Source organism: Schistocerca gregaria, chromosome 2 (genome assembly GCF_023897955.1).
Source record: "Schistocerca gregaria isolate iqSchGreg1 chromosome 2, iqSchGreg1.2, whole genome shotgun sequence".
Lineage (NCBI taxonomy): Eukaryota > Metazoa > Arthropoda > Insecta > Orthoptera > Acrididae > Schistocerca > Schistocerca gregaria.
Genome location: NC_064921.1, coordinates 415551571 through 415568267, shown reverse-complemented (window position 1 = coordinate 415568267; position 16697 = coordinate 415551571). Strand labels below are relative to the sequence as shown.

The window sequence follows — 16697 nt, the reverse complement described above, 5'->3', positions numbered from 1 at the left end:
CCAAACACCAAACCTCTAGTATGGTTCAGGTTCATTGACGATATCTTCATGATCTGGACTCAGTGCCAAGACACCCTATCATCATTCCTTAACAACTTCAATACTTTCTCTCTCATTTGCTTCACATGGTCCTCCTCAACCCCGTGTCCCACCTTCCTAGATGTTGATCTCCTCCTCTCTGATGGCTCCATCCACACCTCTGTCCACATTAAACCCACCAATCACCAACAGTTTCTGCATTCTGACATCTGTCATCCCTTTCACACCAAAAATTCCCTGCCATAAAGCCTGACCACCTGGGGATGGTGTATCCACAGTGCCAAAAACTCCCTTGTTCAGTATGCTGAGTGTCTCATGAAGGCCTTCACAGACAGGCACTGTGCACCATACCTAGTCGGCAAACAGATCTCCATGTCATTTCCCCTCAGACCCCCAATGCTCCCACAACACCAAGAACCAGCCACAATGGATTATCCTCTTCATCACGGACTGGTACAACTGAACAACTGAACCACAGCCTTCGCCAGGGCTTTGATTACATATGTATCATGCCATGGAATGAGGGACATCCCACCCCTTCTTAAATGATGTTTTATCACCTGGCCAACCTTACAACATTCTACGCCATTCCTATCCCACTCCCAATCCCAGTTCCTTGCCACAAGGTCATATTCCTGTAGAAGACCCATGTCCAAGACCTACCCAATCCATCTACCCAGCACTTCGTACTCCAATCCTGGATAACCCCACCAGAGGCTGGGTCACCTGTGAAAGCAGCCATGCCACTTACCAGTTCTATTGCAATCACTGCATGACTATTTATATTGGTATGACTACCAACCACGTCTCCAACAGGATGAAACTGTGGTCAAGAAAAAAGTAGACCATCCTGTGGCACAACATGCAGCTGAACATAACGTTTTTGATTTCAATGGCTGCTTCACTGTCTGACCCATCTGGATTCTTCCCTCCACCACCAGCTTTTATGAACTGCGCATTCTCTGCTCACAAAATTATCTTGGCCTCAACCTATGGTAACTACTGTTCCAAAGCTCTCCACCCAACAGTTTCTAAACCCCTTGTCCTATCACCTCCTCCTCATTCTCATCTTCCACCCTGCTTATTTGCCGCCCTCTGCCAATGCTTCCATCTGTCTCTCCCTGGTTCTCTCCTTTGTTGCTCCTTTTTTCCCTGCCCCACAACCTCCTGATGCTGTGCCTGTTGGCATTCTAATCCCTGTACACTCAACCAGACAGCTTTCATCTCTCTCTCTCTCTCTCTCTCTCTCTCTCCCCATCCATACACTACTATCTGTTCCCCTACCCTGGCCCCTCTAGATTTCTGCTTGCATCTCATGTGATAGTTGCATTCCGGCCTGAGATGGTGCAGTTGGCAGTCGTGTGTGTGAGAGGAGTGCTTGCTTGTGTGTATGAATGGTATGTCTCTCTTTTACTAATGAAGCTTTAAGTGTCTTTTAATTGTTTCTGTCTGCAACTTAATGTGTCTTCTCTATGGTAAGTAGCAATCTGTCTTTTCCTGCCTTGTTGGCATTCTTACCTGGAGTTTCCATTGTCTCATTAATAAACTTCTTGCTTATGTGATAATGTTATGCATCAATATTTCTAAAAAAAAACATTTTACTGATCAATTAGTGTTCTTTATATGCAACCATGGATCTTGCCGTTGGTGGGGAAGATTGCGTGACTCAGTGATACAGGCAGCTGTACCGCAGGTGCAATAACAATGAAGGGGTATCTGTTGTGAGGACAGAGAAATGCGTGGTTCCTGAAGAGAGGCAGCAGCCTTTTCAGTAGTTGCAGGGACAACAGTCTGGATGATTGATTGATCTGGCGTTGTGACATCAACCAAAATAGCCTAGCTGTGCTGGTATTGCATATCATCATGCCATGGAATAAGCTGAAAGAAAGGGAGAAACCACAGTGGTAATTTTTCTCAATGGCATGTGGCTCTACTATCATTAAATGATCCTCTTGGGTAAAGTACTCTAGAGGTAAAATAGCCCCCATCTGGACCTCCGGCTGGGGACTATTCAGGAAGACATAGTCATCATGAGAAACAATATTGACGCTCTACAGACTGGAAAGTGGTACGTCAGAACCCTTAATTGGGCAGGTAGGTTAGAAAATTTAAAAAGGGAAATGAATAGGTTAAAGTTAGATGTAGTGTGAATCAGTGAAGTTCGGTGGCAGGAGGAAAACGACTTCTAGTCAGAAGAATACAGGGCTATAAATATAAAATCAAATACAGGTAATGCGGGAATGGGTTTAATAATCAATAAAAAAATTGAAATATGGATAAGATACTATGAACAGCATAGTGAACGCACTATTGTAGCCAAGGTAGACACGAAACCCACACTCAACACAGTAGTACAAGTTTATATTTCAACTAACTCTGCAGATGATGAAAAGATTGAAGAAATATATGATGAGATAAAGGAAACTATTCAGTTAGTTAAGGGAGATGAAAATTTAATAGTCATGGGACACTGGAATTCAATACTAGGTAAAGGAAGAAAAGGAAAAGTAGTAGGTGAATATTGATGGGGATGGTGGAATGAAAGAGGAAGCCACCTGGTGGAATTTTGCACAGAGCATAATTTAATCATAGCTAACACTTAGTTTAAGAATCATGAATGAAGGCTGTATACATGGAAGAGACCTAGAGACACCGGGAAGGTTTCAGATTAATTATAAAATGGTAAGACGGAGGTTTTGGAATCAGTCATTAAATTGTAAGACACTTCCAGGGGCAAAGGTGGACTCTGACCACAATTTATTGGTTATGAACTGCAGATTAAAACTGAAGTAACTGCAAAAAGGCAGGAATTGGAGGAGATGGAACCTGGATAAACTGAAAGAACCAGAGGCTCCACAGAGTTTCAGAGGGAGCATTACGGAATGGCTGGCAAGAACAGGGGAAAGGAATACAGTAGAAGAAGGATGAATATCTTTGAGAGATGAAACAGTGAAGGCAGCAGAGATATTGAATTTAATTGATGAAAGGAGAAAGTATAAAAATGCAATAAATGAAGCAGGCAGAAGGGAATACAAACATCTCAAAAGGAAAACCACAGGAAATGCAAAATGGCTAAGCAAGAATGGCTAGAGGACAAATGTAAGGATGTAAAAGCATAAATTAGTATGGATAATGTAGATGCTGCCTACAGAAAAATTAAAAAGACAGTTGGAGAAAAGAGAACCACATGTATAAGCATCAAGAGCTCAGATGGAAAACCAGTCCTAAGCAAAGAAGGGAAAGCAAGAAGATGGCAGGAGCATATGGAGAATCTATACAAGGGAGATGGGCTTGAGGGCAGTATTATGGAATGGAAGAGGATGTAGATGAAGATGAGAAAGGAGATACAACACTGCATGAGGAATCTGACAAAGCAGTGAATGTTATACAAGTCAACACGAGGCCCCAGGAGTAGACAACATTCTGTTAGATTTACTGACAGCCCTGGAAGACCCAGCCATAACAAAACTCTTCCATCTGGTGAGCAAGATGCATGAGACATGCAAAATATCCTCAGACTTCAAGGAGAATAATATAACAATAATTCCAAAGAAAGCAGATGCTGACAAGTGTGAACATGACTGAACTATCAGTTTAATAAGTCATGATTGCAAAATAATAACACATATCCTTCACAGAAGAATGGAAAAACTGGTAGAAGTCGACCTCAAGAAAGATCAGTTTGGTTTCCAGAGAAATGTAGGAACACACAAGGCAATACCGACCTTATGACTTCTCATAGAAGATATGTTCAGGAAAGGAAAACTTATATTTGTACCATTTGAAGACTCAGATAAAACTTTCGGCAATGTTGACTGGAATACTCTCTTTCAAAGTCTAAAGGCAGCACGAGTAAAAGACAGGGAGCAAAAGGCTATTTACAGTTTGTACAGAAACCAGATGGCAGTTATAAGCATCATGGGCATGAAAGAGAAGGAATAGTTGAGAAGGGAGTGAAACAGGGTTGTAGCCTATCACTGATGTTATTCAATCTGTATATCGAGCAAGCAGTAAGGGAAACAAAAGAAAAATTTGGAGCAGGAATTAAAGTCCAGGAAGAAGAAACAAAAACTCTGAGGTCTGCTGACGACGTTGTAATTCTGTCAGAGACAGCAAAGAACTTGGAAGAGCAGATGAATGGAATGGACAGTGACTTGAAAGGAGGATATACCGTTTTTCCTTGAATCTAAGCCGCACTATTTTTCTGGTTTTTGTAATCCAAAGCCTGCGGCTTAGAATCAAGTGCAAAGCAAGCAGAAGTTCTGAAAAATGTTCGTAGGTGCCGCCACAACTAACTTCTGCCGTCGAATATATGTAGCACTACACAGGCATGCTTTGTAGGCACAAAGATAAATACTGGCGCCAAAACCTCTGCGTCAGTAAATAAATTTAAAAAAAAAAGAAAGGTGGAAGACGAGCTTTTTTTTTTCCGCCCTGAGTTTCAAACACTGCATTTTCGTACATTATCCAATGAAGTAAATACAAATTCCGTATTGTTCATCTTCGTATGTAGCAGAATTTCAATGTACTACGATGTTTGTCAATATGGCCAACTCTACATTCTGAATTTTGCCTATCTGTGCGAAGAGATGGTTGCTAATAGGAACCTGAAGAAATGTGAATCACATGCAGTATTCTCTGCACCATAAGAATAATACGAATATAAACATTTTGCCATCTATTCTTTCGTGTTTGCTGCTATCTTGTTTAAATCCTGTCTGTCTAATAAACTACGAAACTAGAGTGAGAGAACAGCAAACGTGGAAGAATATACATATCGTGTCATGTTTGTGTTCATATTATTCTTATGCCTAATAGTGATAGCCAGAAATGAAGCACAGCAACTGACTAGATTTTAAAATCTAAGACGACTCTAATTTCTGTGCACAATTTGATGTACTAAAAAAGCGGCCACAAAGATTTTCAAACGGAGAAAAATTTTCGCCTAACTCTCGTTCAGAACATGTTCTTTCACATGTAGTCTATTATTTGGTTCTTGTTAATCATTATCAAAGAAAGCAGCAGTGTAAGTAACAACAAATAACAGTCTCTTGCCATTGTTTTGCTAATGAGACGATTCCTCTCTCTTTTTTTAAAACAATTGTAAACGGCGGTGGCATGCACAAAAGCAAGCCATGTGGCGAGCGGCGACAGGCCATAAACACGCACTATCAGAATGCGACAAACAATGCACGTCACAGTACAGTAATGCATTTTCAGCTTAGAGTGACGTAAACACTTATAACAAAGAAAACGGCACTTATCAGATCAAAGCAAAATAAACAATCAATTCAAACCAGACGAAGCACATGAAAAAGGAAGGGTACCCATATAAATACAAATGGAGCGCCTGACGCGTAGCAATGGCTACCTTGTAAAGCTTAACTGCTAAGCTTGCGACTCGAACCAAAGTACTGTAGCTGTATCGTCATTCATTTGACCTAAATTGTGTCGCATATTACAATGGACCAACTTTGTTTCGATTTTGAGGTGTGGCCTAAAACTTTTCTCTCCCCTTGAATTTAGAGTCTCAAATTTCAGGTGCGGCTTGGATTCGGGATTTTTTTTTTAAGTCTCATTTTTCAGGTGCAGCTTAGATTTGAGTGTGGCTTAGATTCGAGGAAATATGAACATTAAAAAAAGCAAAACCAGGATAATGGAATGTAGTCGAATTAAATCAGGTCTGGGAGAATTAGATTAGGAAACAAAACACTTAAAGTAGTAAATGAGTTTTGCTATTTGGGGAGCAAAATAACTGATGATGGTTGAAGTAGGGAGGACATAAAATGTAGACAGGCAATGGCACGAAAAGTGTTTCTGAAGAAGAGAAATTTGTTAACATTGAGTATAGATTTAAGTGTCAGGAAGTCCTTTTTGAAAATATTTGTATGGAGTGTAGCCGTGTATGGAAGCGAAACATGGATGATGAACAGTTCAGACAGAGATGAGAACAGAAGCTTTTGAAATGTGATGCTACAGAAGAATGTTGAAGGATAGATGGGTAGATCACGTAACTAATGAATTGGGGAAAAGATGAATTTGTGGCAAAACTGGACTAGAAGAAAGAATTGGTTGGCGGAACACATTGTGAGGTATCAAGGGATCACCAATTTAGTACTGGTAGGAAACGTGGGGACAAAAATCATAGAGGGAGACAATAGATGAATACATTAAACCAATTCAGTACAACGTAGGTTGCAGTAGTTGCTAGCAGGTGAAGAGGCTTGCACAGAATGGAGTACCATGGAAAGCAGAATCAAATCAGTCTCTGGACTGAAGACAACAACAATATATGCAATGTTTTTCAAAGCTGCAAAAGAATTGGAAATGTTTCCTACCGTCAATTCGAAAAGCACAGAAGGTATCCTCTATGACATACACAAAAAATTAACAATATATAATTTTTAAAGTTCACAAATCATCCTTGGCAGTTTATACATGGATAAACAATGTAAAAAGGATTTCATAATTTCTTACATAAAAAAATTATTCTCAATTTACTGACTCTACACAATAAATAAATCACACAAGAGGCACGTAAATTAAATTTTGTTTATTTACCATTTGCTTATCTTGCCCGACAGCATGGTTATATCAAAAAATTATAGATATCTCCATAAAGAAGGTTCTGACCACTACACCAGCATCATTCTACATTTTATTTGTATGTAATAACAAACACTCTGAATAAATTACATTCACAACTACACAGGGTCTCCCTGAATAGGTCAGGCGTGCAATACACGCCGGAAGCGGCTACGAGGGTAGCGGAGTACGTGTGGAGTGCACATGGGGTTTTTTTAGGTTAGAGAATACCCTCCCTAGGCCCGACAAGACACCTCCTGAGATGCGGCAAGGCAGGAGTAGGCCAAATGCAACAGGGAATAACAATATTAATGTGCTAACAGTAAACTGCAGGAGCGTCTATAGAAAGGTCCCAGAACTGCTCTCATTAATAAACGGTCACAACGCCCATATTGTACTAGGGATAGAAAGTTGGCTGAAACCACATGTAAACAGTAATGAAATCCTAAACTCAGATTGGAATGTATACCGCAGAGACAGGCTGGACAGTGAAGGGGGAGGCGTGTTTATAGCGATAAGAAGTGCAATAGTATCGAAGGAAATTGACGGAGATTCGAATTGTGAAATGATTTGGGTGAAGGTCACGGTTAAAGCAGGCTCAGACATGGTAATTGGATGTCTCTATAGGCCCCCGGGCTCAGCACCTGAAGAATAATTTGGAAAATATTTTGAGTAGATTTCCTCACCATGTTATAGTTCTGGGTGGAGATTTTAATTTGCCGGATATAGGCTGGGAGACTCAAACATTCATAACGGGTGGCAGGGACAAAGAATCCAGTGAAATATTTTTAAGTGCTTTATCTGAAAACTACCTTGAGCAGTTAAACATAGAACCGACTCGTGGCGATAACATATTAGACCTTCTGGTGACAAACAGACCCGAACTATTTGAATCAGTTAATGCAGAACAGGGAATCAGCGATCATAAAGCGGTTACTGCATCAATGATTTCAGCAGTTAATAGAAATATTAAAAAAGGTAGGAAGATTTTTCTGTTTAGCAAAAGTGACAAAAAGCAGATTACAGAGTACCTGATGGCTCAACACAAAAGTTTTGTCTCGTACAAATAGTGTTGAGGATCAGTGGACAAAGTTCAAAACCATCGTACAATATGCGTTAGATGAGTATGTGCCAAGCAAGATCGTAAGAGATGGGAAAGAGCCACCGTGGTACAACAACCGAGTTAGAAAACTGATGCGGAAGCAAAGGGAACTTCACAGCAAACATAAACATAGCCAAAGCATTGCAGACAAACAAAAATTACGCGAAGCGAAATTTAGTGTGAGGAGGGCTATGCGAGAGGCTTTCAATGAATTTGAAAGTAAAGTTCTATGTACTGACTTGGCAGAAAAATCCTAAGAAATTTTGGTCCTATGTCAAAGCGGTAGGTGGATCAAAACAAAAGGTCCAGACACTCTGTGACCAAAATGGTACTGATACAGAGGATGACAGACTAAAGGCCGAAATACTAAATGTCTTCTTCCAAAGCTGTTTCACAGAAGAAGACTGCACTGTGCTTCCTTCTCTAGATTGTCGCACAGTTGACAAAATGGTAGATATCGAAATAGACGACAGAGGGATAGAGAAACAATAAAAATCGCTGAAAAGAGCAAAGGCCGCTGGTCCTGATGGGATACCAGTTCGATTTTACACAGAGTACGCGAAGGAACTTGCCCCCCATCTTGCAGCGGTGTACTGTAGGTCTCTAGAAGAGCGAAGCGTTCCAATGGATTGGAAAAGGGCACAGGTCATCCCCGTTTTCAAGAAGGGACGTCGAACAGATGTGCAGAACTATAGACCTATATCTCTAACGTCGATCAGTTGTAGAGTTTTGGAACACGTATTATGTTCGAGTATAATGTCTTTTCTGGAGACTAGAAATCTACTCTGTAGGAATCAGCATTTGTTTCGAAAGAGACGGTCGTGTGAAACCCAGCTCGCGCTATTCGTCCACGAGACTCAGAGGGCCTCAGACATGGGTTCACAGGTAGATGCCGTGTTTCTTGACTTCCGCAAGGCGTTTTACACAGTTCCCCACAGTCGTTTAATGAACAAAGTAAGAGCATACGGACTATCAGATCAATTGTGTGATTGGATTGAGGAGTTCCTAGATAACAGAACGCAGCATGTCATTCTCAATGGAGAGAAGTCTTCCGAAGTAAGAGTGATTTCAGGTGTGCCGCAGGGGAGTGTCATAGGACCGTTGCTATTCACAATATACATAAATGACCTGGTGGATGACATCGGAAGTTCACTGAGGCTTTTTGCAGATGATGCTGTGGTGTATCGAGAGGTTGCAACAATGGAAAATTGTACTGAAATGCAGGAGGATCTGCAGCGAATTGACGCATGGTGCACGGAATGGCAATTGAATCTCAATGTAGACAAGTGTAATGTGATGCGAATACATAGAAAGATAGGTCCCTTATCATTTAGCTACAAAATAGCAGGTCAGCAACTGGAAGCAGTTAATTCCATAAATTATCTGGGAGTACTCATTAGGAGTGATTTAAAATGGAATGATCGTATTCAGGTACTAAGGCGCGATGCTACAACCCTCAAATACTATAATACGCCCGAAATATATGAATTAAACAATGCAAGTACCCAAAAACACGCAAAGAAATAATAATAATAAACTATAGCTCAGTATCAGTTGCATTATAAGTCATAATGACAAGGAATGAGTCATTTTACATACACATCACAAATTCATTTGTAAAAATGGCTACATGCTGAACATTTATAAGGCTTTTTAAATATTTTATTATAATTATTATTACAGTAACAGCAATTCTGCTATGGAATAAAAGGAGCTGTCAAGGAGAAAGTCCTCCAGTTTGTTTTCAAATGTTTCTTTGCTGTCTGTCAGACGTTCTATATTACTGGGTAAGTTATTAAAAATTTCAGTTGTGGGACTGTGCATCCCTTTTTGTGCATTAACAACTTTAGTGTGGAGTAATGGATGTCATTTTTCCTTCTGGTACTATAACTATGTACTTCATTGTTCCTTTTGAACTGCAGGGAATTATTTACTACTAAGTTCATGATGGAATAAATATACTGCGAAGCAGCATTCTAAATGCCCAACTCCTTAAACAGATGTCCTACTAGTATATAAAGAGAAGTCTTAGTTTAACATTGTAACCAAAAATCTCAAAAAGTACTTGACTCATTTATTTTTAATTTTTACACACTGTTCTAGCAAACATTTGGACATGCACAGGCTATATATTTTTAGATATACAGGGTGTTTCAAAATGAATACGATATTTACACACATGATTACAAATCTCTCAAGTTCATATTACGGATGTTCAATATGTCCTCCATCAGTGACACGAACAATATCACATTGATACTCAAACTCCTCCCATACTTGGACAAGCATGTCCTTCGTCACTGATGTTATGGCAGTATGGATTCGGTTCTTCAACTCTTCCAGGTTCTGTGGGAGTTGTGGTACATAAATGTTGTCTTTAAGAAAACCCCACAGGAAGCAGTCAGAGGGTGTAAAATCTGGTGACCATGGACTCCAGCTGAGACATGCTAAGTCGCCAGCTTCTTGACGACCAATCCAATGATTCAGTAGAGTTTCATTCAGATATTCACGCACTTGGTGACTCCAGTCAGGGGGTGCCTCGTCTTGTTGAAAAATGAAGTTGTCTTTGTGCAGCCTCAGAAACAACCAGTTTTGTAACACAGTGATCTACTGTTGACCATTAACTGTGTTTCCATCAAAGAAGAATGGGCCACAAACAGATCAGGATATCGCACAAAACGCAAACAGATCAGGATATCGCACAAAACACATTGACTTTGGGCGAATCTCATACATGTTCAATGGCTGCAAGTGGGTTCCGTAGGCTCCAAATTCGAACAGTGTGTTTGTTTACCTGACCACTAACATGGAAAGTTGCTTCACCACTGAACATGATGTGTTGTGCAAAAGTGTTATCATTGTCAATAGCATCAAGAATCCCATTACAAAATGAACATGTTTGCATTTGTCATCAGGACACAGAGCTTGTAACAGCTGTAACTTGTACAGCATCATAACTAACCAATGTCTCAAAACAAGCCAAATTGTTGTTGTAGGCAGTTGTAACTCCCGACTAGCACAATGAGTTGATTTTGAAGGGCTACATTGGAAAGCAGTCTGAATTCGTGCAACATTTTCTTCAGGAACATGGGGGTGGCCAGGTCTCTTTCCTTTACATATGCACCCTATATATAGAAAATGTTGATACCATCTGCAAATTTCTACCCCTTCGGAGGATCAATTTGGTACCTCAACCTGAAACGTCTTCGCACTATAATCACAGAATTGCACTTTGCAAACTTGAGAACACAAAATGATTTCTACTGAGGAGTAGCCATTTTAAACATATGACAGTTACCAAGCAAAACAGAAGACAACTGATATCTAGCAGCTATTAATATTAACTAGACTACGTATTCGTTTCTCCAACACCTGAGGCAATGGGCAGCAATTGATAGTTTGACAAAATAATACTTTGAAATACATATATTCATTTTGAAACACCCTTTATATGACATATAACTAATCTATAAAGGATAAATATTTTTTTCCAGTAACCTCAAAAAGTTCTTGATTGATTTACTTCAAATGTTTACACATTACTGTAATTAAAATTCAGATAGACATGAACTAAATATTTTAAATATAAACAGTATATAACTACATCTATTTATACTATTATATAAAGATGAAATGCTGTTTCCAAAGATCTAGAAAACTTTTTAAGTGATTTACTTCAATTTTTTATACGATACTCTAATAAACATCTGGACGGACATAAGCTACATATTTTCACAATATATATTGTGTATAAAGTGGAAACATTAGCAAATCTCGAAAAAATTGTGACTGACTTACTTCAAAGTTTTACATGATTCTCTAATAAGCATTAAGACAGTCATGGGGAAAAAAATGGGGAAATGTTGTTATCAAACATCTTGAAAATTTCTTGACCAATTTACTTCAAACTTTTACACAATACTCTAACAAATATTCACACTGCCACAGGCTATGTGTTTATTTAATATATAAAATACATAAATATATGTAATAGGGACATGTTTTAGCAAAAATCTCAAAAATTTCTTGACTGATTGACTTCAAATTTTTACACGATAGTGATTTGGAGAGACATAGACCATGTATTTCTTTGATATATATATATATATATATATATATATATATATATATATATATATATATATAATACACTGAAGAGCCAAAGAAACTGGTGCACATGCCTAATATCATGCAGGGTCCCCACACGCACGCAGAAGTGCCACAACACGCCGTGGCATGAACTTGACTAATGTCTGAAGTAGTGCTTGAGGGAAATGACACCATGAATCCTGCACGGCTGTCCATAAATCCATAAGAGTACCAGGGGGTGGAGATCTCTTCTGAATAGCATGTTGCAAGGCATCCCAGATATGGTCAATAATGTTCATGTCTGGGTAGTCTGGTGGCCAGCAAAAGTGTTTAAACTCAGAAGAGTGTTCATGGAGCCACTCTGTAGCAATTCTGGATGTGTGGGGTGTTGCATTGTCCTGCAATTGCCCACATCTGTTGGAACGTACAACGGACATGAATGGATGCAGGTGATCAGACAGGATGCTTCCTTATGTGTCACCTGTCACAGCTGTATCTAGATGTATCAGGGGTTCCATATCACTCCAACTGCACACACCCCACACCTTTACAGAGTTTCCACCAGCTTGAACAGTCCCCTGCTGACACGCAGGGCCCATGGATTCATGAGGTTGTCTCCATACCCATACATGTCCATCCACTCTATACAATATGAAAAGAGACTCATCCAGACTCATCCAACCAGGCAAAATGCTTCCCATCAACAATAGTCCAATGTCAGTGATGACGGGCTCAGGTGAGGTGTAAAGCTTTGTGATATGCAGTCAGCAAGAGTGCAAGGGTACATGGGTGGACCATTGGCTCCAAAAGCCCATTTGATGATGTTTCGTTGAACGGTTCGCACACTGACACTCGTTGATGGCCCAGCACTGAAAGCTGCAGCAAATTGTGGAAGGATTGCACTTCCGTCACACTGAATGATTCTCTTCAGTCATTGTTGGTCCCGTTCTTGCTGGAACTTTTGCCAGCCATAGCGATGTTGGAGATTTGATGTTTTACTGGATTCCTGATATTCACGGTACACTCGTGAAACTGTCATATGGGAAAACCCCCACTTCATCGCTACCTCGGAGATGCTGTGTCCTATCACTCATGCGCCAACACCATGTTCAAACTCACTTAAATCTTGGTAACCTGCCATTGTAGCAGCAATAACTAATCTAACAATTGTTATCTTATATAGGTGTTGCCAACCACAGTGCCACATTCTGCCCGTTTACATATCTCTGTATTTGAATATGCATGCCTACACCAGTTTCTTTGGCACTTCAGTGTATAAATATTCATATAATGGGGAAACATTGTCAACAAAAATCCTGCAAAGTTCTTTACCATTTTGTTTCAAATTTTTACTTGATACATTCAGATGGACACAGGCTGCATATTTTTTTAAACAACAATATGTAGATTTTCTGTTAAAATTGATTGCTAGAAAGAAAATACTATGCTGTGTTATGCTTTGCAAATGTTCAGTTTTGTTTCCTTTCCCGCAGTCAGTTCTAACTACAATGGAAGATCTTGTAAACCATTAGACAAACTGTTTCTCCCACATATATTCTTCCTCCTTACATAGAATTTTAAACAAAATTTGTAAACATAACAAAATAGTGTTTTGTTTTCTTCCTTGCCATCAGCTTTACAGAAAACTTCACTGATCCAGCAGCTGAAGAGGTTTCTCTCTTACCCAGTATACCAATAATCCCAACCGATTTACCCACTTCTTTTAAGCAAATTCAGTTTTCAATCAAGATTTCATTTGCAATAACGATTAACAAATCTCTTGTTCAGAGAGAGGGGAGAAGAGGATCTGGACATGGAGCGAGAAAATGGATATGGAGGGGGGGGGGTGGGGAAGAGATGAACAGAGAGGGAGAGGGGGAGGGGGAGGGGGAGGGAGAGGGAGAGGGAGAGGGAGAGGGAGAGGGAGAGGGAGAGGGAGAGGGAGAGGGAGAGGGAGAGAGAGAGAGAGAGAGAGAGAGAGAGAGAGAGAGAGAGAGAGAGAATGGAGGAGAAGATGGACAAAAAGAGGGGGAGGAGGTGATGCAAACAGAGAGAGGAGGAGGAGGAGATGGACAAAGAGGAGGAGAGGGAGGAGATGGATAGAGAGAGGGGTTCAGAAGTTTAGGACATGTATCCAATTCACACACTATTTACAACTGTGAAGCATTGCTGGGTTCACTTGGGCACTTATAATACTTAACACTATCACGCTACAGTGTGGGACAGCCTTGCTTGTTGTTTGGCAAAAAGATGTGATATCTAAAACTTTCTAATACCTCACAAATAAGTCTGTTTTAAATAATGACAATATTATGAAAAGGACAGATTGCTACTCATCATATAGTGGAGATGCTGAGTTGCAACAGGCACCACAGAAAGACTGCAGACCTAAATAATGTTATATCTCTTAACCAATCAGACAAACAGGATTGGTTCAAATGGCTCTGAGCACTACAGGACTTAACTTCTAAGGTCATCAGTCCCCTAGAACTTAGAACTACTTAAACCTAACTAACCTAAGGACATCACACACATCCATGTCCGAGGCAGGATTCGAACCTGCAACCGTAGCGGTCGCACGGTTCCAGACTGTAGCACCTAGAACCTCTCAGCCACCCTGGCTGGCGACAAACAGGACTTCACTGTATCCAGATGCTTCCTAAAGAATCTATGACTTAGAAGATAGGCGAAAGAAAAACAAAACTACACTTATAGAATTTGAAGATTTAGAGATGGCTTTTGACAATGTTGACTGGACTACACTCTTTGCAGTTATGAAGACAACAGAGATAAAGTATGGGGAATGGAAGATTATTTATGAATTGTGTAGAAACATAATTACAGTTATAAGAATCAGAGGTCATGGAAGGGAAGCAGCAGTTGAGAATGGAATGAGTCACAGGTGTGATGTATAACCGATATCATTCAATCTGTACACTGAGCAGGCTTTGAAGGAAACTGAGGGGAAATAGGAAGGTAATTAAAGTTCAGAACAAAGAAACAAAAGCTTTGACATTTGCTGATGACATTGTAATTCTGTCAGAGATGGCAAAGGATTTGGGAGAACAGTGTAACAAAATGGATAGTGTCTTGAACTTCAACAAAAGTTAAATACAGGTAATGGAATGAAACTGAATTAAATCAGATGATGCTGAGAGAATTAAAGTAGGAAAAGAGACACTAGAAACAGAGGTGAGTTTTGCTAGTTGTGTAACACAATAAATGATTATGGCAAAGTAGACAGGATGTAAAATGCAAACAAGGAATAGCAGGAAACAAAATTCTGAAAAAGATAAATTTGTTAACATCAAATATAAATTTAACTGTTAGGAAGATTTCCTATAAAAGTATTTGCTTAGAATGTAGCCTCGTACAGAAGTGAAGCAGCAATAAATAGTTCAGAAAAGAAAAAAACAGAAGATTTTGAAATGTGGAGCTACAGAAGATTGCTGATCTCTTGAGGCATCAAGGAATCATAAATTTGCTAATGGAGGTTTGTAGAGCTTTGAATACAGTAAGAAAGTTCAAATGGATGTAGGTTGCAGTAGTTGTGCAGAAGGAAGGAAGATTAAGTTTTTAACGCTCTGTTGATATCGAGGCCATTTGTGACAGAGCTGCGCAGAGATGAAGAGACTTGCACTGGACACATGAATATGGATAGCTGAATCAAACAAGTTTTTGGGCCTAAGCTCACAATGCACTAATACCTATTTTTTTACTGTCTAGCCCATGCACTTGCTACCACTGTATATTTCCATGTCACATCCTGTTCTTGAAGTTTTGCATCATATGCAGTTTTCACAAAAAGCTGTGTATTATCATTACTTGCAACAGAATCATGTGTAATATCCACTACAAAATGCAGCATGTAATCAGCATGATACTCACCTGAGTACAATCAGAGCTTCTCAGCAAGATGTAATGCGGACAGCGCACTCCAAGTAGAATAGAAAATTCAGATTTCAGAGATATTACATCATGCAGAACAAGTGCAGATTCATCTGTTGAGAAAAATGTAACCAAAACATCCTCCTAAACAGAAGGGAAAAGGAATTAATTAGTAAGTAAAAACATTCTTTATTACAGACTGTCAATAGCTAGAATTAACTGGAAATAATGTTGACAACTGCATTTAGAATAAAGTGTAAACATTTCTTTAATAATTACTCCACATATGTCAATGCAATTGATATTACACACACACACACACCAGTATGGCTATGGGTTACCAGAGATTGAGACCTGGGTGGTTGTGGGAAACAAGGATGTGTTACAAGGATAACCCCCCTCTACCTAATTCACATCAAGAGAGAGAGAACTTGCAAAGAGGACCACGTAGTGACATACAGACCAATCCAAGGACATCAAGGTGTGAGAAGCCTTAGCTTAAAATGACCATGCACCTGTCATGTTTATTGGGGTAACACTAAATAGTACATGATGCATTCGAAACATCATCCCTCCCACTCTGTTGCAGTTTCCGTTCTAGCAGGAGAATGCCCAAGCACCTATTTGTCTCATTAGCCAATTCATTCTTCAACCAGTTCATCGACTCCCTTCCCCAGCACAATCACTAGTTCTGTCTCTCAGTAACAATGTATGCACCATAGTGGGATGGCACCTTGTCTGGTCTGCATTGTGCCAGCATTCTTTGATCCACAGTGACAACATGGGTTTCTGGAATTAAAAGTTTTTACCTAAGAAAATGCTAACTATTCCTGACAGGGTTTGTACTCTCCTGTAGGCAATTGAGGGAGGCAGAGGGAGGGGATTGTTAACAACAACATTACAGCAGATTCGGTGCTTCAAGATAAACAAACTTTCTTGTAGCAATGATCATAGAGCAAAACCTACACTTTCATTGAAATACATGCTATTCATT

At 39.7% G+C, this 16697-nt stretch overlaps 1 protein-coding gene across 2 annotated transcripts in view; it reads right to left on the bottom strand.

The window, feature by feature from the left end:
* The window catches only part of LOC126323604 (intraflagellar transport protein 140 homolog), a 248926-nt gene that overhangs the window by 118653 nt on the left and 113576 nt on the right, over positions 1-16697 (bottom strand). For both annotated transcript variants that reach the window (XM_049994696.1, XM_049994697.1), the window contains one exon: positions 15704-15847. In XM_049994696.1, the coding sequence (XP_049850653.1) occupies positions 15704-15847 (144 nt within the window). The remainder of the gene's footprint in view (positions 1-15703; positions 15848-16697) is intronic.